General features: G+C 30.1%; 1 protein-coding gene across 1 annotated transcript in view; it reads left to right on the top strand.

Annotated features, from left to right (window-relative positions):
• LOC112682813 overlaps positions 1-16,923 on the top strand; it is an 84,642-nt gene extending 67,719 nt beyond the window's left edge. The window contains exons 4-7 of the mRNA XM_025553555.1: positions 2,586-2,721; positions 7,068-7,201; positions 13,622-13,868; positions 16,747-16,923. Coding sequence (XP_025409340.1) covers positions 2,586-2,721; positions 7,068-7,201; positions 13,622-13,868; positions 16,747-16,820 — 591 coding nt within the window. The 3' untranslated portion in view covers positions 16,821-16,923. The remainder of the gene's footprint in view (positions 1-2,585; positions 2,722-7,067; positions 7,202-13,621; positions 13,869-16,746) is intronic.
• Positions 16,924-23,444: the final 6,521 nt, after the last annotated feature.

Genomic DNA, 23,444 nt, shown 5'->3' with positions numbered 1-23,444 from the left:
TATATATATATATATATATTATGCACTCGAGCTAATAAGTAAAAACTTTGCAAAAAGTTAATAATAACTTAAATAGACTTTCGAATGGCATTAAAACTTCACATAAAAAACAAACAACGTTCTCCGAGGAATTATTTCTAAGACACAAAACGAATCGCCCAAAAAGTATAAACAATGCGTTATTTACGGACCTATACGATCGCTATGTTTCGCGGCGGAATTAGTCAATAGTGGTTGGCTGTAAGATTAATTACTTGCGATATCTCCAATGACGCAGCCGTGCGTATAGGGTGACGGGTAGCTTGAACAGCTCTACCCCACTCCCGGTTTACGATTTAACTATAAATCTTTCTCGCACACGCATATCTTAGAGTTTGTCAAATTATATTAATTTCTGTTTGCAAACGTTTAAAATGCTTACGGGGAAAAGCCCGAAAAAATATTAATATACATGATTTTCACTAGATTTATGTGATCCGCTAAAATTTCGATCCGATAGCGTCTTTGAATATAATACAATGTAATCATATAGATACAGGGATTGTTCTATTTTTTTTTTCTATCAATTTTACTTAACAGTAACATTGGTGTTATATTGGATACACTGGATGTATTCCAGGGATTCGTGTTTGTTTGTGTTTCAACTTTTGAGTATGTTTGCTATGAGTCCTTCAACAAATTTTAATTAAAACAAAGTACTTGGCCAATATATAATGAGTAAAAGTCACTTAATGTAAACATTTTAACGATGGAAACTCAGCAGTGAGAAATTAAGTGTTGTATACATTATTCGTTTCAAATTAATTTATAAACCTATATAGCTTATAGAATGACCCTATAATAACAAATAAAAAAAATCTTATTATAATATTATTATTTAACTATATAATATAATCTAACTCTAATGATTGATAACTTATTCATAACCTATAAGTATATATAATTATAACCCTGGACTGGAATTGTATCAACATTTTATATTTATACAGATAAAACAACCGATTATATTTAATGAAATGTAAAAGTGATTAAATACGTCCACTTTGTTCAAATTATTTCTGAAATTGTAATAAGCTTAACTTACTATCGAATTCCAATGCGTCATATAAACCGATTTACTATGTATAAAACATTTATGTGCACCACCTGTCGGTAAAATTCGTTTTCACAAAACCAAAAATAATATAATGTTTTATAAGACGAATCTTAAAACTATGTTTAAAATAAGTTGTTTACTCACCAGCGATAAATATTCTTCAAAGCGTTTTTGATAGACTAATTTATTAATATATTCAAACATTGCTTTAAAGGATAAATAATTTATAATGATACAAAATGTTGAATTTATTTAATCAAACATTTTTGAGCAACAATATGAAATCAACGTAAATTGCTAAAAATAAAATTGTATTCATTGTAAATATTTATTACTCCGCTGATATTATAGTTATTCAGTGTAAATAATAAACATGTATGAGGCGTGATTTATTCAATAAACATTTTTTTAACATACGATTTGCGTATATTAATTTCAAATATATCACTAGATAAATATTATACATTTTAATTATGATTAGATAAAATGTATAGTATAAAACTAAATAAATAAAACACCAGCACTATTTTGACAATATAAACAATTTTAGTATTTTTTTTCCGCGTATAAATATTAATTGATATGAATATTTAAATTTAAATTTATTTTTATATTATTAAAATTAATTTAAATAATTATGGTACTATGAACGTAATTATTTTCCAAATATAAAAATATTTATTCGTTATGATCAATCAATCGAAATTCACCGTGTATTTTAAAAAACATCTTTCAGGTATATGAGGCGAAGAACCATCAAACGCAAAATACATATTGTTCAATACTAGATTAAACACTTCTAATTACATTCAAACTCGTTTAACTAACTGTACTCCAAGCACACTGTTGTTCGGAACAATAATTATGATCACCGTGTGCAGTAGTCCATTGAAAATTTCAACATCGTCACATCGCTGTAATTATTTGCTTCTAGAGTACAAAATAACTATTGTAATAACGAATAATTAGTTACTTATCCTACTTAATAATTATTGTGATGGCATTAAGTTTCTAAAATATGTACCCAGAATTATGCACCCCGTGATATTTATACATAATTGTCTATTCGTTGCATCTTTCCGAATCTAGGTTTAAAATAGCATACAAACACATGCTGTTATTTTATTGTATAAAATATGAAAGCTGGCGGGTTTCAAGACGAATAATAAAACCATGTGCAATGGTTAAGATATTGATATGAATTCGCGCAACACTTTTAAACCACGTCTATTCAACCGGTATTTATTATGATCACAGACGGTAAAATATCACTTCGAACATTTAAAAAGTAATACGTACGTACAGTTTTGAATCGATTGAAGTGTACGAAAGGATTAATTTACATGTAGGTAGGTCAAGAGTGAAAAAAATATACTTCGTCTTATAACTTGGCTCAGAATTTTGTATAGTTATGGTATTCAAATAAATATTATTCACGTAGTTCGACGGAATGTGTGTCGAGTTAAAATTTTTTTTTCCTTCTACGCAGGTTCAAGAATCCGACGAGAACATGGTAACCATTGTGAACGTCCGAAGAGATTTGACTGGATATTATAAATGTGAAGTGTCTGCGGATGCCCCGCTGTTCCACACCGGTATCAAGACAAAACTTACATATGTCACTGGTAAGTGATAAAATAATAACGTATACACCACACGTTCGGTCGGATGTAAATGTATGCGTGTACTAGTATTATAATTGCATAAATATGTATATATTATTTATAAAAATAAGTAGGATCTTTCAGAAAAACAAGAATATTTGGAATACATTTCACAGAAGTAAAAAAAAATTGAAATTTTTTTTTTATAGAAAAAAAGAGTGTAAATTTTAATATGCCCTTAAGAATCTAAAAGTAGGATTTTTTTTAATTTAACGGGAAAAAACATAGTCTGTCGTTAACGAGTTAACGGGATCAAGTGATCAAGTGGTCCAATGACCATAACTCAGATTGAAAGAATCAAGTGTATTTAAGCTCAAATAATGTTTAAGATTTGAGGGGAAGAAAAAGCCTGAAGCTCACAAACGTGCAATATACTATGCAGATTTTATTATTCTTGGAGAAGCTATAAACAATCTAGGGGGCTAAGCCTTGCGTCAGCCCTTCACCCTATTTGCGCCTAGGCATATGCGCAATATTAGCGTTCTATTTCAACAATGCGTATACGTATACAAATAACGGAGTCATCTTACGGACGTTGATTTTAAGACAATATTTTCAATTTTTAGACACGAAAGACATTAAATTTAGATAATTCTGAGTAATAAAATGACATAAGTACATTATTTCTTCTTCCGTAAGGGGCGTTTAAAATCTTCCCTTTCCCCCCCGGTAGTGTAGACGACCCTGTATGCGAGCGTGTCCATTCCTCAACCCGTCTTGTACGTATCACGTTTGATAATCGTGCACGAATAAATTAATATATTATTATTCTATTACCATTAAAATCGTACAACTATTATAATCACATGAAGGGAATTCCCGTTGTTATTAAATACTGTACGCGTCCACTATACGCACCGCTGCAAAATGTTTAATTATTACATCGTCGTTCGTCTACACGGCACACTGTTCTATTTGTACGCATTGCATATAGCGTTTGAGCACATAAAACTCAAAACTGGGACGTAATATTACAATTGTATTACGTTTATATACAAATGTGTACGAACGTATTTACTACTATTACTGCTGTTGTCGTCATCACTTTACACTCGTATTTCCAACCGGGTAATAATAATAGTCGTAATGACGGCGTTGGTGGCGGTAGAAATGTCTCTATTGTCCCCTCCGTCCCTTCGGAATTGGTCTGCAAGAACCGTTTACAACTATACAATATTATTATTATTGTCATTATTATTATTATTATATTTAGTCCCAATTTGAATTCGCTAGGCGTCGTTGGGCGTCTAAACACGTCGATGTAACCTCCTAAACTGATAATTCGTGAGAACGGGATTAAACACGCGAGTCAACCGTCCCCGGCGCTGTCCAGAGCAAACGAATTCCATCAATCATTTTACGTTGTGTCTTGACTCTATCACTCTCTCTCTTTCTCGGCTCGATTAAAGGGAGTTCGATAAAAAAATAAAAATAAAGTATGCCATTACCCGGACCCGAACTGACCGAAAACATATATGGTCGGATAAAATTTAGGACGAAATTCCGACGGGAAACCAGAGAACGTATTTTAACCGAAATGGTTCGTTACAATTTTCGCCGATATGCCTTTTACATCATCTAATACGCCTATAGTACATAAAGTACACGCCTAAAACCTTAACATAACTAAATTTACTACGGATACGAGAAGTTTCACATCAATCCGTCGATGGGTATTTTCGTTCAGCACTATACTGTACTTAATTCTCGGCGACAGTGCATTCGTTTCAAATCAATTAGGAACTATAATTTACGCATATTAAAAACGTTAAAGGTCTACAAAAACGTCAATATAATATTATTTTAATGAAATCATTTGACCATTAATTCAAAAAAGTAACCTGATTAGCAGAAAACTGTATTCGTTTAATTTTTTTCTCCGCACGAAATTGTATAAGCTGATGTTTGTGTATACTAAACGTATATTATTACAAACATAACGAACAAAATTAATCAAAAACAGTATACTTGTAACACATCGCATAAGAATTTAATGATTTGAGATTTTGACATACTTATATTACATTTATGAGCAAAGAAAATGATTGTCGTATAAAATACATTTTTCTTAACAATTTTTTTTTGTTAACATTGATATTCTCCCGTGATCATATAACGAAACATTATTTTAATGAAATTCACTGTGTTATCGACCAACTAAATAGTTGTATAGCTTAATCGTAAATACGAAGAAATTATTTTCCGAACAAATTCTTAACGGACATGCTTGTATAATGACGTACACGGTCGTACTGTTGGATTCTTGAATAGATAAGACAGAGTCCGGGGTAGCTAACAAAACTCAAATACATTTACAGTTTGTTTCCGAGTATTGGAGTGCGGTACAAAATGAATGGAAATGGAAATCCGCTATCGATATCCATCGTGTATGCATAACACAATAATATATATTATACTCCGTGTGCCCGTGGACTCGGGCGGCCGAACGGTTTTTTGGCTATTGTGATCTCAGAGCCAACTTCGTTTGCATGTATACATAGGTATTATGAATAATGTATGAATATTAATTCAAAAATACAAGTTCTGATGAGAAAACCCATCTGCACACTCTCAGATATGTGCTTCTGGGAACGCATTACTGTCAAAGATATTCAAACTTGCTGTGTAGCCGTTTGTGTACGCATGAAAATATTTCGGCCCTTTTGTAAGTGCCCGTCAAGTTTCCTAGAATTTCATAAAAATCTATAGCATAATACATCGAATATTCTCCTCCGAGAAATGTATACTAAATGTTTTTTCCCGACCTTCCTGATGTACGCTCAAACATGTACTAGACGTGTTCAGTGTAATTTTGTTCAACTTTTACATTCTTGAAAAATAAATATAAAAAAAAAAAAACTGGGTCAGTAAAACATAGCAGTGACATGATTAATGAAACGTATTGAGATAAGCTCCAAAAAGCCGTGCTAAATCGGTTAATGGATTGAATCATTTTTCTAGCGTCTCCCCAAAACAGGAAAAATAGATTCTATCGCAGCGCTATAATATGAATTTCAAATTCCGGTGATATGCAAGTTTTTTACCGAATGCTAAAATATATCAGATAAAAAATAAAAATAATTTAAATCATTCCACAAAAATGTATTATACACCATGGGTTTTTTGAAAGGCTTAAAACCAAAATTAATTTCTTCAAATTTCATAATGCACAATGTTTGTTTTATTTAACATGATTTATCAAATAAAAAATAAATAAAAACTTGGTAGATGATTTTATAAATATAATTATAGTTTTTAATATCAGTTTTTCATTTTCAACTTTGTATTTTTTGAAAGTATAATATAGTAATATAAACAATATATATTATATATCAATATTTGTTCGTAAAAATTGCCCCAAAAGAACTAAATAGTTGAATAATCACTCGTTTGAAAATTTATTTGGTACTTATTATAAATAAAGTCATTTTTCGATTATATTTTATAAAAACTGCTTAAACAAAAAATAACTAAAAAAAAACTGGAATATTGTAATACACATTATGTAACGTTAAATCAAAATTTATTATTACATTATAATTGAAAATTAATTATTTAATTAATACTAGAAACTAGAAAATTAAATGTTCTTCATTAATACACATGATCAATGCTTGAAAAAATATCCAAATCCAAGTTCTAATTTCAATATATAAAACGGAAACATTTTTTCCCGATCATAACTGTGTGATTTTCTAACGACTGACGGTAGTTTAAAACCACCCTACTTAGCCATCGATCACGATATAGTAATAATTGTGCAAACGCGTTTGATTTTCGGATTTAACTGTATACATCCATATTTTTTCTTGTTTGTTGCACACACGAACGCAACGTAAACTATTTTAGATTCCGACTACTACTCGAACCTACTACTACTACCGAACCTATTCGCCTGTAGAAGTATTCAAACAAAAACTGTGTGAGCCAGTGACTATTTCGAAAATCGATAATCATTTTGGTTTCAAACGAAGAGTACACTTTGAAGTGTTGCACGGTTCCAGTACACGTGTATATCATGTACAAGGTATAAAACGAATGTATATAATTATTCCAAAACAGTCATCACCTGTCTCATGTTTATACGCATATATTATATATTAAACGTTATGTATAATTATGCATTATAACTAATAGTAGTCATAATTAATAATTAATAACTCATGCTCAAACGTATATTACTTTGTGCACATCTGTTCGTACGCACGCAAATATTGTGCATTACACCACCTCATACATATTGTATTATTATTGTACATATAAATATTCTGTATTAATATTTGTTTAATCATTTATCACTATTGCAGATGAACCGTCGTCCCCACCCGTGTTGCAGTCGAACAAGATGAAGTACTCAGCAGGTGATCTAATTAACGTCAGTTGCATCGCACGTGAAAGCTATCCGGCTGTCAACATTAGTTGGTTCTTAAACAATCAAACGGTATTCTTTCCATACATTTCGTAAATGTCTCATACCAGCAATATGTTTTTTTATGATATTAGATTTATTTTGTGCCGAAAATAACGAGACAAGTGTACATCATATTATGTATACTGAGCTATCTATGTTCATATTGTAATATATGTATACATGTGCTTACCATATACCGTCGAGATGTTAGATACGTATAACGGTTGAAAATTAATTTTTTTATTTATTTATTATTTTCGAAAACAAACCAGTTTTTATCAATATCAATGAATCAATGCAATGAACAATTTACACATCGTTTTAAAATTGATGCAAAACAAAAATGTATGGTTAAATGTGAAACTTTATATAACTATAAAAAGTTGTCGAAATTGTTAATATTCATCTTAAGCGTCTATTGGCTAAAAGTAACTACTGTTATGAAAATCTATCAAGCTTTTGTTCCTACCAAACTAACCATACGGATGGCATTTTGCACGTAGGTTTTGCTATAAAATTGTCAGATCATCATTTGCATCACAGAAACTTATTAATTTGCAAACAGACTGCACCCAATCTCGCACGGCATCTATAATAATCAATAGTATGTCCGTCTCAATAAAAGCTAAATATTGTCCACCATACCAATTTAAACCAATTTAATCTCTTTTTTTGAATACCTGGTCATAGTTTCATTATTGACGGTAATAAAAACGATAAACATATCCGATGGTAATGCCGAACCAAAAGTCTCAGAAGAAACTAATTTCTAAAAATAATACCACATAAAAAAAAAACTTATGAGGCATTTCAATTTCCGATCCTAAATATTGGCCAACATCTCACAGAAAAAAATTGAATATATTAGACGAATTTGTAACAATTCCTAATACACTACTTTTCAATCATAAAGATCCTCGCTTAAAGCTCACATACATCCACCACAGTCCTTCCTTTATACATCTGTATCCTTATAGCACAAAAACGTCGTGCTCACTTTCTATAGCAAAAACCAAATACACGGTTGATAAATATCATTATAATGCACTCGCGCAAAACCTCAAATGTATCCTAGCAATCATAGGAATAAATCTTACATTTAAAGTAACTTACGGCCAAATACGGTTTTCTTTGGAAGGCAACAAAACAACTTCTTCGCATACGCAATTCTGTAGCTATCTTACATGATACTAATGCAAATTTGGTATACTCAAAAGTGGACAAAGGCAACATATTCGCATATAATCTCGCAGATACAATCCAATAACATAATATATAATACTATTCTCCTACCGGCAAAAATCAACGTAGTTCACAAATTTTGTTGATTCGTCATTGCAAATGTTCCTTCTTCCTACTCGTAAACACTTATCGCTTGTTGATGTTAAAAAAAACTACCAGACATATCATCATCATACAATCCTATAAGTCTACTTCCGATACTATCAAAAGTATTCGAATAAATGTTAGACTCAGTAAAACTATTGGAGAACCAAAACTTCTAATTGACTTGCAATTTAGTTTTCATAACAAACACTACAATTCACAGAATTTATCGTATAGTTAATAAAACATATTTCTCCTTGGAAGGTTAGGTTCCCTAGGCATTCGATCGTGTCCATGCAAGATTACCGTTCAGGTTAAAACTCACCTTACCAACTAGTTACTACTCCTTGTTAAAATCCTACTTAGAACATCGTTTATTTTCGATACGTTACGGCTCAATCTTGTTCTTCATCGAAACTGATCAACAAAGTAGTTCTTCAAAGCACAGTCATCGTTCCTCTTTTATTCAACGTTCTCATATCCGATCAGCCCACGTTGCACACTTCTACATATTTAAGAATTTCTATTTTCTCTCGTATTATTTCAGAAAATAAAACTGTTAAGAAAATATAACAAGAAAAAGAAACACACTGCCGAGAGAGAACAAAAAACATTTTCTTCGGTTCAAACATCAAAACTTTATAATCAATCAGACTATTTCAATTCGAAATGTAAACTATATTAGCACCGCAATACAAATAGAAAGTTTTATTTTCATTTTTAACATTTATTTTTGCTCGAATGAGATCAATAGACTCTGCTGTGCGTTCATTGGTGAAACTGTAGTGGAAGAGGCACTTCAGTCACAATATATTACGTGCACTGTAGTTTTTAATTATTAGCACTAATTATTTGTTGTAAGCTCGTGTATTGATTGCAATAGCATATTATGTAAACGTTCCGTTATAATACAGCCCAGTAACCATACAAGTATCACTTCTTTGAAATTCAAGTATAGTTGTGCACATGTATATTGTACTAATTTTACACTGAAATAAGCATACTGTTCAATAATCCTGAATATTAGCTACAATTCAACCTGCATATAACCATTCAATAGGTTAGAATTAAAAACTAAAATTTAAATTTAAACCCATCAGCAATGAAAAGAGTTCAATAAAAATATAGTATTGTCAATGTGTAAGAAAACCAAAAACGTTTACATATAAAACCGAAACACTACGATAAAAGTGATTACAACTTCTGTTCTACAACTTTAAACGAAATTTTTTTTCTAAAAACGTAGCCCATTCAATATTTCCTATATATAGCCATAGTATACACACTTCCTCCCACTTAAAGCAAGTTTTGGATTAATACGCGAATCGAATGGCAATGTTTCGATACAACGTACATCCGAGTTGTCATTTTTTTTTTTAAACGTACGTTTGTTTTGTCTCGTGATCGGATGTCGATTGATGATACGCGCTAAAGAAAATCTTGGTCCGAAAGAAATGTTCGTCCGAATAAATTTCAAATTAGTGCGCGTGCGCATCACGCAATATTTTCTCTTTCAGCGTCTACGTAACGAGCCATTGAGATCATTTATGTCCAAAAGACATTTTCGCTATTGTTATTACTGTTGAGCGCGTAATATTGTATTTTAACGCACGACGATGGGACGCGGATGGTATCGTCGACGCGACGAGGTAGGAAAGGGTCGAAATAGAACATCCCCCCGCTAAACATGCACCGGGGAAAACGATAAAAATTTAAAAAACTCGACGAACGGTCGTCGCAGCCGATTGGTTTTATAGTGCAGGCCCGGTAGTATATACGAGTGCCTCCCCTTCCGCCGCACGCGGCGGCATCACGGGATTCCGTGACGGAACCCCCGAGCCTGAGACACGTAACGGCGAGTCGTGAGTCCCGAAGTCTGCATGGCCGCGGGAACGAGGGAAAGCCGGAATCGCGAACGTTGCGAACAACGTACAATGTTGCTGCCGTGTTCGACCGTGGCGATGCGAAAACCACCCTGTCCGCACGTCCATTTAGCCGCCGCACGTTTAAACGTGCAAACAACGGTGTTTCCGAACAAATACAATTATCCAGTTACGTCCCGCGTCGGCTCTTCCCCTCGTGTCGCCCCCAACCCCTGCCTCCCGAACGCCACCCGCTGCACCGTTGTAATCGCGAGTAAAATAAATGTTTTTCAATCATCCGCTGCACCGTGTACGCCATCCGCCGACGCTCGCCGTAAGGGTGAACACGAAAATCAAATCCGTCGAAACGCTCGTCCGCCGTTCCGGAGCGATGCTTTCTACCTGTTACCCACAGCGACCGGGCGCGCACGCGCGCATTACACACGTTAAACGCTTGTCTACGCGAGCCCCCCCCCCGCCATCCGCCACCGTGTCCCCCCGTAAGTCGACTGCGTATACGAGTGGCCGTGAAGGACACGGGGGCGGGTTGTTCGAAATATTTTCAAACGGATTATAATGTTATAGTTCTACGGCTACGAACTCTACTCCGGCGACCAACGAGTACCGAGCACCGACCTCATTCTTCGGGCCGGAGGCATTGCAGTCCCCGTCGACGGGACTGATTTCCCGAAATCTGGTAATTTGTTCTCTGTACACCTGTATACATGTTCGTACGGTTTCGTCGGTGTTGAATATTTACCGAGAAGGTTGACAGCCGTTAAAATATTCACAACGCATTGGTTTTGTGAAACGTTTTTTTTTTTTCTTTCCGTGTCAAAAACTATAACGGCGCAGATTTTCGCTTGTGAAATTTTATTTTCCGTTTTATCGATTACAATTTTATTCCTTTAATCGTTTACGTAAAATATTATTTTTTTTCGACGGTTAACAGTTCTCTAACAAAAAATGAATCCATTTTTAATGTTCCATAATTTGAATATTGTATAAAATACTTTAACGGTTAAAGTTTAACCTATTTTTCCTATAGTTCATGATTTAGAGGAATTTTTTTATTATTATCTTTCAATAATATTTTTATGAAATATCAATAAAATTTACTAAGATGACATCAGACATTGAATACAAAACCCCGCAATCTTCAAATTAAATTAAATTGTGTCCTAAAATAATTCAGTAAAATTTAATAATATCTAAGGGATAAAATCGTATTCTCAGAGTTTAATGTAAAAAAAAAAAAAAAAAAATTCGTAAAAATAAATCATTAATCGACCTAGATGAGCATCATTTTCCCGGCTGATATTATATTTCCATTCCACACCAGCACAAGTTATATACGTAAAAAAATTATTCCAAACATGGTCCAATGCGAGGTTGGTCATCTGCACTGTCCAGTAGAAATTTCTCAAGTTTTTCGATGTAATGAATATAAAATTTATGTAAACGCGGTCGTTCGAAAATAAAATTCATTAATATCTAAATAAACCTTTATGTCCAGTCCCTTCGTGAACGATAGACATGCATTAAATATAATTATAAGATATAGATTTACATTTCAAAAGAATGGTGAGGTAGGCTTGTGGTTACATTTGTTTTTTTTTTTTTTTTTTGTATTATATACCATTTAGAATAAACTATTTGCAAACTTATTAACAGCACATGTAAATATGTTAAATTTTAGTCAATATTAAAAAAAAAAGAATGTTATTAACTGAAATTATTGGGATATATAATATGTAATAGTATACTAAGCAAAGGTATCATTTATAAACTTTTTATTTTTTAATTATTTTTCCGTTATCGACCTACATAATATAATATATAGTATTAATACAGAATATATATAGTCCTTACTCGGTGTCAAAATTTTTTGTTTTGAACCGTTCAAATAAATTTCCTTGTTTGTCTACTATGTTTTTAAAGTATATGGTCTATACGTTCGTCTACTTCGTCTTACTTTTAAAAATCCATTAAATTTTCTTCTACATTTTCAATGCACATTATTATATCATAAATCGTACATTTCTTATTTTTTATTCATTATAAAAATGAATAACTTATTTTTAATTAAAAATATATTTTATTTTATCTGCCCACTAACTAAAAAAAATAATAATCAAAAATCCCAGATTGCTTCCTACAAAGAGATTATATAATACTACTAAAAGATATTTACGTAATTTATTTACCTAGTTCACGATGGTTAAAAATTAACTAATTGTTTTAATTGCTAAAATAATACTATTAGAAGATATTGCACTAATAATTTTTAAAGTGTACCAGGCAAAAGCCTATAGTTACAAAACATTTCTAAACTTCAGTCAGATTTCTCGTGTGTTAAAACATCCGTAATACGCTATGTATTCCATAGCTTTTAAATTCTCACCAAATAGTTCGTAGTATAATGACGTTTACGACTTATTATATTCAAGGCACAACTTTTAAAACAAATCTGATACTATGGTTTGTAAAACAATATTAAAATCGTTTCGTTACTATACAAAAAAAAAAAAACTTATTTTCGTAACGATCCGTGTAAACTGGTGCATTAGCATAACGCACCGTGCACGTAGTATAAATGGTGCGCGATACATGTCGTATATTTTACCGTCAAATTTATAACATACCTACTTTATTGAATCTGAAACCGACAACTCAATTATTATATTATTACTCCTTGTGTTGTGCGCGGGACAATTTTCGAATAAGAAACTTCATCGCACATGAAAGTATACTGTAGAAACGTATAAGGTAGTGAACAATCAACGCAGCATGAAAGCGTCGGGTACCCGTTTAACATCCGTAGATTTTGATCGTTCGTACAACGAATTTGCTAGCAAAATCTATTCGTGGATAAATCCATTATTCTAAAGCAGTAATACGAAACCCATTGATTTGGAATATGGATACCTAGTGTAAATATCCTATGGTAAATATATTGTTTTTGAAACGTTATTACGTACCAAGGCGTGAGCGTGTGGTTTTATGCAAAATCAACAAAAGATCTAAGAGTAGAAAGCTTTTTGATACTTGTTTCAATAAAACCATATACGAACATCTAATACTTGCCGCTTTGTATACCATTTCGATTCGAATTTAGAACGAAATCCTTGTTCCGGTAACGGTTCTCGTTGGAATTATATTTTTCACCGCCGAATTCAATGACCAAACGACTCATAGTGCGACGCCAACGGTTATATTAACTGTTTTTACTAAAAAATGAGTTTTCAATTTTGTTCTCCAGGCCGAACGCATGAAATCCGTACGTATCCATACCTTCGTCGAACATCGGATGGCCGAACTAGTGGTTACCAAATCCCGTCTGACGACCATGGTCAATCCACTGTTGTTTCCTACGGGCCGCATTAAAATCCGGTGTGAGATTTCCCAATTCGATCTGTACAAATCGTGGTCCGAAATCGAACTCGTCGACAACGCACCACCGAAACTGGCGCAAGTCATCGGCCCGAGCCTGTCACCGCACTCCACAGGTAAAATCTTGCATAATCGGTTTAGAAAACAGTTTCTTCCACAGCACAAGTGTTAAAAGCATCAGATTTCACGTGCTATACAGTTATAGTTTGCATAGTTATAAGTAGTCACGATGTTGATGACTCGAACAAAATTCCGTATTGGTATGAAAACTTAAAACAATGAAAATTATGACCAATAAATGTTCATAAAAAAATATTATTTCCTAATTGATTTTCATAACAACTTTATGAGCTATTCGAACACCATTGATTTCGCGTTTGATTTGTTTAAAATACATAAATCGTATAAAATTGAGTACGTGGCTGCCGAGTCACCAGTTCACTACTGACTAGTTTCATTTACAAGAATTACGTTGATCGAGAACGTTGATGACAATTAAAACTTATTTACTGGAATATACATGGTCACAATAAAACACTCAATAATCATTAAACAAACGTTTAAACAATTTTAAAATGTTTAATTTTTATCTTAAATTAAATAAAAATGACCTATAATTCCCGAAAATGTAAAATTCAATTTATGTTCCTATTTTGAATCATTAAAGTATAGCATCTACAAATTATTTTATGATTCAATGATTCAGAATATATGAATTGTGTATTTTACATTGTTTGGCATTATATTTGTAGATTATTAATCATTGTTTTAGTTTTAATATTATTTGTAACTATTTTAAAGAGAAAAAAGTGTTAAGTCATCAACATCGTACCATAAGTTATAATGGAATTGCAATCATATCACACGCGATAGTTTGGTGTGTATTTTATTATTAAAATCGAAAATAACGTGATTTACAGATGATACCACATAATGTGATTGTACGTCGTTATTATCTAAGATGATTTGCGTTGAGAAGATATTCATTACATTCGACATTTCGTATTAATCTTAGAACATAACAGATCTTTTATTTCATTAATAACATGCACGGTTTAAGAGTAAAATTGTTAGGAAACTTTACAATAGAAAAATAATTTTTTATTGAACGATATTGACGTTTTAATTTGCATGCCTAATAATCTGATGGTAATGAAATAATCAAAAACCTTTAATATCACAATGTTCAAACTGTCAATTTAAGTTCATCCATTATTTTTTCCCGAGGTGTTTTTTTTCTTCGAATAATTAAGTTCTCCATTCAAGATTTCTTCTTTAATTCTTGTTCAAAAGATAATTATTTATATACTTTGATACTAAGAGAAACCAATAATCATTAAAAATATTACACACATGGATAGATAAATCATATGCACGTATCATAGACCCAAATAATTATCATAGTGATATTACATTTGAAATTTCCTTTGACTTATTTGTCGTTGATAAAACAAGCAATGATTGCAATTCAGTTACAACAATGCTCAGATTTATTTCATATTAAAAAATATCATAAACACGAAGTTGTAAAAAATTAAATTAATTTTTTTTTCGAAAATTATTCTCTGAAAAAACGACTGTTAAAAAGAATTCAATTAACCAGTGGTCAAATATCAAATTGTTTACTAAAATTATACATAAAATTTAAATGATCTCAGATATCATCGGAATAAATTCTATCGATCGAATTTTTTTATGCACATCTAAAAAATAGCAAAAACACCGTTTGATCGAACGATAAATATTCGATGAACGATTTTCCAAGTGTTTTCGATAATATTTTAGCAAATATTCGAATTCGATAGAGAAACAAACTTATTGTTCGTAATAATAATTGAAAATGTTTCATATTGAGTTTTGATTAAGCTGAAATAACAGACGTTTTTGTTTTGAACAATTAAATATATTTTACGGAAAAGTGCAAAAAAAACAATTATTTCTTTTCTAATTGATGGTCATTAATTTTTATTTGTTATAAAAACCTATAAATACTTTTTTGTTACTCATTAAGAAAAATAATTTTATAATATACTTTTATAATTTCTATTTATTTTTATAATTATAATATAAGTATATTACGCTACCAAGAGATAACTAATGAGATAAAAAAAAATGCATGCTTAATTTCCGTAGTTACTATCAAGAACAACGAACGGCGTTTTGTATAGGCAATTTAGGTGCATCAATGACCGCAATTTAATTCTATGTCGTGCAAGTATACTCAGCATTATATCATTGTTTATGCTATTGATTCAGTATTACACTACTTTAACTGACTGCTACGTTGAATATATTTTTATGTTTAATATTTTCTAAGTAGATTTGTTTTATAAAATTAAAGAAATTTTAACATATTTTGGATAGCTTTTGACAATCGATTGTAAAATTTAATTTTCAATATTTTTATGTTCTTATCGATTATGTATATTTTTCTAAAACTTTTAAGACAATTTGAATTGTAAAAAAATTATATGGTCTATTATAAAATAATACAAATGCAAAAGTTGTATAAACATTACCTATTGATATTATTTTTGTAGTATTCCATTTATTGATTACATGTGATACTACATAATACGAGTACTTTCAGCCCAGATCTACTACTTACAAATATTACAAATATTATATTCTTTTGTGTTAACAGATAAAATAAAATCATTATTATGAAGATCAATTAATTTTTATAATTGGTAAAAATGTATATTTTCATAGTAAAGACGAAATAATTCGCTCAGAATCTTAAACGATATTAAATGTCTTTGAAATAATTACTATCATTTAAGTTTATAACTTCAAAATTATAGTCAACAATAAATTAAAGAAAAAAACGTACTTCCCAATAGCTCATGTTAGATTTGTGTAAGGATTACATAGTGTAGATGGTTTTTTTTCTATTATACACAACACGCATAAGAAACAGACGAATTATCATACATCATTGTACTGATAATTTTTTTTTCTACTAAGTTATATAATATTATGTATTTATTCTAGGTAATTCTCCACGACTGCAGAGTTGGGCGACAACCGCGGTCATATTACTCATTGTCAACATTAAGCTATTGTAATTATAATATTCATAATTGGAAACAGAACCAGCCGACTACGTTACAGTTGTCCGAATATTAATAAAACAAATAAAAAAACAATAAAATATAAATAGAAAGTCAATAGTCTTATAATGTTCCGATAAGCTGGTGAATATATACATATATATATATATATATATATATAAATATATTATATTGATGTTTAATTGTCGATCCTGGTGTAAGTGCTAGACTTTTTAAACGTTAATGTGTTCTTATTAATTTGTTGACTATGTGTAATTATTATTGTTAAGCTGATAAACTATTTGGTATAATGATTGTTGTTAATTATTTGTGTTGTAGTAATAACATGTAATTATTATTGTTATTATTATTATTATTATTATTATTATTTTCATTGGTATATCCAGTTAAGGAACATGGTGCGATGTGCTAAAAGTAAAAAATTATATAATAATACATATATATATTTATGATTTTTAATATTTAAGGAATACAATCTAATCGATTTTGACGTCGAATAAAACGTACATATATGCGCGTAAGAGTTAAATAATATAAATAACATAATAATAAAAAAATTAAACTAAAAGTAAAATTAGTAAATAGTTAATACTTGTAATTTTATATATAAATAAATAAACAAATAGTATATATAAATATTGAAATAAATAAATAAATTATTAGACTAGAGTATTGTTACATATGTAAAGCGGTCGTACTTTACAAATACAATTGTACTCTAGGCTAAAAATTATTTTTTTCTATGCATAAAATATTTGTTCATTTATTTATATATTAAATTATATAAGTATCAGTTTTATTATTTTGTAGAAATAAGACTGTAAATATGCAGCATCGAGGTATGAAATAGCAAAAAACTATGTGCAAATCATTGAATTCCAAAAACAAAAATTAAATCAATTTGTTATGATTAAATCTATGAATGAAAATATGATATTCAACATTTAAGCGACATAATAAAACACTCGTTCAATGTATATATATATAATGGAGTTAAAAAAATTATCGTAGCTTGTTGTTCTGTAAAAACTGTAACATGAAATTATCTCCTGTAAGTGAATTATAGTAATGTATTAAATTAAAATAGTATGTAATCAACAATATTCTTATGAACTTAAAGTCAACGTTGTTTATAAACATTGTAATAAAAATGTTTTATAAATATCGTCTATTGAAATCTATAAATTATAGGATAACTTGTGTCTAATTTTATATGAAAAAAAAATAATAATATAAGTCAACAGTAGGTTTCACAAGTTTTTACTATAAATTAATTTGGTGTCAAATCAAAACTAAGTGTGTAATAGTATTCAAACGAATACACGTATATCGAAAAAAAATTATAAAACCACTGAATAGATTAAATATATATAATTTTGTAATTTAATTTTATCTATTCTGTGATAAAACTATATAAATACTTAACAATGAACACCGAGAATACCACAAACGACTATAATACCCATCACGTTGAGCAGAAAAAGAAATATTATACCATTAAAATGTTAATAACAAAAACGTACGAATAAAAAAATCAATAAATGAAATGTCTCTCTGAAATAAGTGAAGCTGAAAAAATATGTTTATTTATCATTTTCTTTTTCTCTGCCCTAAGTCTATAAATTTGTCACGAGAACAAAGTCCTTTACTATTTACATAATTCAATTCACTTTCCGGTACCTATCTGGTATCATTTTCAATACTTATTAAGTTAATTTACTTGTTTCGTATAAATGTAATAAAATATAATATAACAATGTATAATAATACATTAATATCATCATATTGTATACAATTTAATTAAAATAATTAATACAAAATAACTATTTTAAGATTGTTGAATTGTAAATCATTACGCTTTTTTCTGTTTATTAAGTATTAATGATATCTATAATTCGACGTGTATCATAGATATGGAACCAGAACAATATATTACATTATGAAGGTAACAATCAAGCAAATTTGTTTTTCTTTAAATCGTTAGATATATCCAATACTTGACTACACTATTGTATGTATAAACAATAGTTAATCAAAACATATCAGTAAATCGAATAATAATATCGTTTATTTTAATTATTATATATTGTTTATAACTTTACAATAACTTGTAAAGGTTATTAGTAGGGCACGGATATTGTTGCATTTGCAACTTTTCTTCTACCTTTTCGATGTATTGCTAAGTAAATTTTAAATACGTTTCATGTAAATACGAATTCAAACATAAAAGTTTTAAGTGCAATTTTTTGCAATTTTTGGAATTTTTTCAATTTTAGTACCATTTTGTTGAATTTACTAATTTATAGAACTATTTTAGCTATAGTTGAAACTCGAAAATCGTTTAGATAAAATTATACTTTAATATCTCCACCTACAAAATTAAATAAGTAGTATAGTATTTAGTAATAATGGTATCTTATCTTTATTTCGATAATATCAAGATACTTGGTATTCAATACAATACAAAAATAATTTGTGAAATGTGACTGTTTGAGTTTAATAGTTTTAATCCGTTCTTCAGTCACATCGTAAATTTTGAATTATCGTGTTCTGTTATTGTTCTGTAAATATGCTGAAAATTAAGCCAACAATTCCCACCGTTTTAAAAACAATACGTATTAGAATTTGGTGAGAATGTGTTTTATGTGATGAGTCCGTACTTTTCTGTAAATTATGAGAAAAAAAGTAAATGCTGAACGGAGATATACAGTTACACACCATATTGAAACTGCAAAGCATCAACGGGCGGTTAATCGACAAAATACCACCAAACGTCTATATCACAATTTCAGGTAACAACATTTACAAAAAAATCGTTTTCTAAAGACTTGTGTCAGGCCATGTTATCCGCCAATATTCTGTTGCATAAAATCAATAACCCAGAATTCCGTTTTTTTTTTTGAAAACATACGAATAGAGACATTCCGAATGAATCTACGTTACACAAAAATTACGTAAATGAAGTGTGCTCCAATACTTTAAATAAAATAAGAGACAATGTAAAGGGAAATAAAATGTAGGTCTCAATTGATAATACCACAGATGTTAATGGAACATATGTGGCTAACGTTGTGGTAGGAACACTTCAAACCGACCAACCAGGAAAAGTGTACTTATTAAACCTAGAAATTCTAGATAAAAGAAAATTATTAACTACGGATTTTTGTTGAACGCGATTTTAAAATTAGAAAATCAAGGACTTCCAATAGTTGAAGCTATTGGATTAATTAAAAATTTTTAAAATAAATTAGACAATATATTTTGTGAAATCCGAATTTTAGTCCATGAAAAATTCAAGAAAGTTATTGAAAAAAATAAGGCATTTGAAACCATCATTAAAATAAATGATATACTCACTGGACAAGGAAAATGTTTCGATGGTTTACCCGAAGACTTGACAATAAGCGATTTACCTTTTTTTAAATACGCTCCGCTTACATCAACCGACGTAGACTAACGATATTAGTAACAACTTATTAATAAACAGATGTATTAAAAAAACTGAAGAAAACACAAATAAAATTCACCTCGACGAATTGGAAACAAATAGGTAACGTTAAATATTGAGTTTTATGTGTATTTCTAAACGGAAATATCGAGGGAAAAAATAGTCAGCAATATCAAACGTGCAGAAGTCAAAAACAACATATTAACGGCACGCGGTGTTGGTCGGTATTTTTTAAGATCAAATAAGCTATAGAGAGGTTTTTTTATCTGCTTTGCAAAATTGTATTTTGCATGTAAATGTGTCAACAAGCACTACAACAAAGTCATCGATCGAAAATATAAACACTTTGTCAAAATAGCTATTACGGACATCTGGTATAAGTGCCTGTAGATAACGTACATAGGTAATTTCGAGGAAATAACCATAAACGTATATCGAAGACAAAATGGATAGATAAAAGATAAACGAAATTCAGTCAAACAACGAGAGTACACAATAAATTACAAGGAAGGAGGGACATGGATTTCGTATTATATTGTGTACCGTGTTTATAAACCTGTTTAAGTTTACACGACACATTACATGTGTAACTAGTTTAAGTGGATTAAAAGCACTTGTTTATATATGTTTGTCTACCACGCACACAACACAGTAGAAAAATTCAAAATACCGATCAAACTCTGTAGTGATGCGATGAGTATTTGAAAAAAATGTCGAACTCTTTATCAAATCTATACACGATACCGGCTTTCAAACATTTTTCTTCTATTTTCCCTTAACATTTTATAACAATCTCATACAGGGATCTTCAACCCGTGGCCCACGGGCCGCTTGCGTACCACCCTGTCATAACATGTTGCCCACGATTACATTTTAAATGTTTTCACATAAAAAATAAAATAAAAAAATTGTAATTAAAAAAAATATATTTATCTATTTATGTTTTAATAATAATAATGATTTGTAATTTTAAATATACCCACCTAATTTTAATAAATGTAAGAATAAAACTGAATTTTTATATAAAATACATGTTTTTACTACGATTGCGAACCGCAAGGCTTAAAAATAATAATATGTGGCCCCTTGCATAAAAATGTTGAAGACCACTGATCTAATACGATAATTTAATAAAAAAAAAAAAAAACAGTTTAAACAGTTTTCAAGTTTAGAAGGATGAAATCAAAAATAAATGAAAATCGATCCCAAGTAGATGAATTAAAATCTATTATTCAACTTCTAATATTATCATTCCACATCTATCTGTTCGTAAAAAAAAAATCATATTTATCACATATGTGTTTTTTCTAAAATTATTTTTCCAAAGTCTGGTTATTAAGAAAAACAATTAATTTTACTATTTTCAATTTTGAATCGACCTCCTCGAATTTTAACTCTGTGATTGTAAACGTGATTTACATAAAACAGTATCAGAGCAAGTGAAATTTTTTTTTCGTTGTTCAGTGTTTGCTCAGTTATACGGAAAAACGAAAAAATCCATGGTGAAACCACCCTATATACATCAATTTTGTTCGGAAACTTGTTGATAACCATTATATAATACGACTACAATATTTGTTTTAAAGTATATTTTTCGTTTTTGTTTTAATTTTATAATACACGCGATAACGGGTCGATGACATTTGTAGTACACACACGATAATACAATATGCGACACGCCTTTCATTCATCAATAAACAATTAAATCGTACCATTTTCAATTATGATGAACATAAAACTTAAACCGCACTCGCCGCCTTAGCTACAACTACGGAACGCTAAAAGATTACGCAAATAATGAAAATGATTTAATATTTTCGTGTCCCCAGACGATAATATTATTATTATTTATGTTTTCGAAATGGATTCAAGTGCGGTGACGATCGTTGTTACTGCTGCAGAGGGAACGGCGATTTCCGTTCGGATATTGCTCAGCACGTTTTCATCACTATATGGTTATTTTTCCCTTTCGATTTTATCAGATGTTTATTACCGACCCGGTTTATTTATTTGGGCTTCTTTACTTTTATCTTTTTGCTGCCCCTCCACCCCTCATCCGATACGCATTTATCGTTTTATTTTACACAACGTCCGCTAAGTTTACAATCATACCACATAAACCGCAGGCTTTTAAAGACTTGCACAGATCATAGAATTAGAAGAGTGAAAACTAAATTATCTTATACACCAAAACAACCTTACTCATCCCCCTCGATCGCTTTATCTATCGAATAGTCTTAACCAGCATACTCAATCACGCGCATACAACTATTTACGATTGTATTTTATAGCATAATAATATAACATACTATGGATTATATATATCTGTATTTATTCCGTAACAAGATATTTTTAAAATGGTGCTAAACGTATCTTTCATTTTACGGCACTTGAATAAGCTGAAGAATGTGTTTTTGAATCTCCTCGTGCGTGGTAGAGTATATTATAGGTATCACATACGAAGAAATACATTTGAATAAAATTTGTTTCGTTTTAAACGTCAAGTTTTATCGAATATATTTTATTCCGATTTTAATGGCAATTATATACATAATATATGTAGACAATTATATAGAGTTACGAAATATAAAAAAACAAATTAAATTGTTCCGATTAAATGGCCATTAAAAATAATTTGATTTGGCCGTAAGATTATTGACTTTACAAAGAATGATTACGTCAGGAGTATATTTTTAAATGAAATTGGGATAAAATTAATTTTACTAAATTTAATTATTTTATGTAACATTATTTTTATTTTTATTTATTACTGTTGTACGGACAAACGCTTTTTTAAGTTTTAGAAATAATTACAATTAAAGAATATAATATTATGAAATAAAACTACATGGAATTAATCATCAACATCTTTAAAATATATGAATATTAATAGTAAATATGGGTATGTGCAGGAGCGCAAATCTAGCAGGGAAGTAATTGATCGATTCTCGATGGTCAATTTTTAGGTACAACAATTAGCATACATTAATATACTAAAATTATGTAATTATATACTATGCGAGCGCAGTGACCAATTTTTTTTTTTTTTTTATAAGTGGGTACTGAGTATTTACATGTATAGAGTGTTGGTTGATTAGAATTTTTGTTTCTTGTTCTAAAAATTTAAACTTCATGTAATCTAATATTAAAATGTATCATAACTATTTCTT

Source organism: Sipha flava, unplaced genomic scaffold (genome assembly GCF_003268045.1).
Source record: "Sipha flava isolate LNK unplaced genomic scaffold, YSA_version1 211_pilon_pilon, whole genome shotgun sequence".
NCBI lineage: Eukaryota > Metazoa > Arthropoda > Insecta > Hemiptera > Aphididae > Sipha > Sipha flava.
This window is presented reverse-complemented; position numbering and strand designations above follow the sequence as displayed.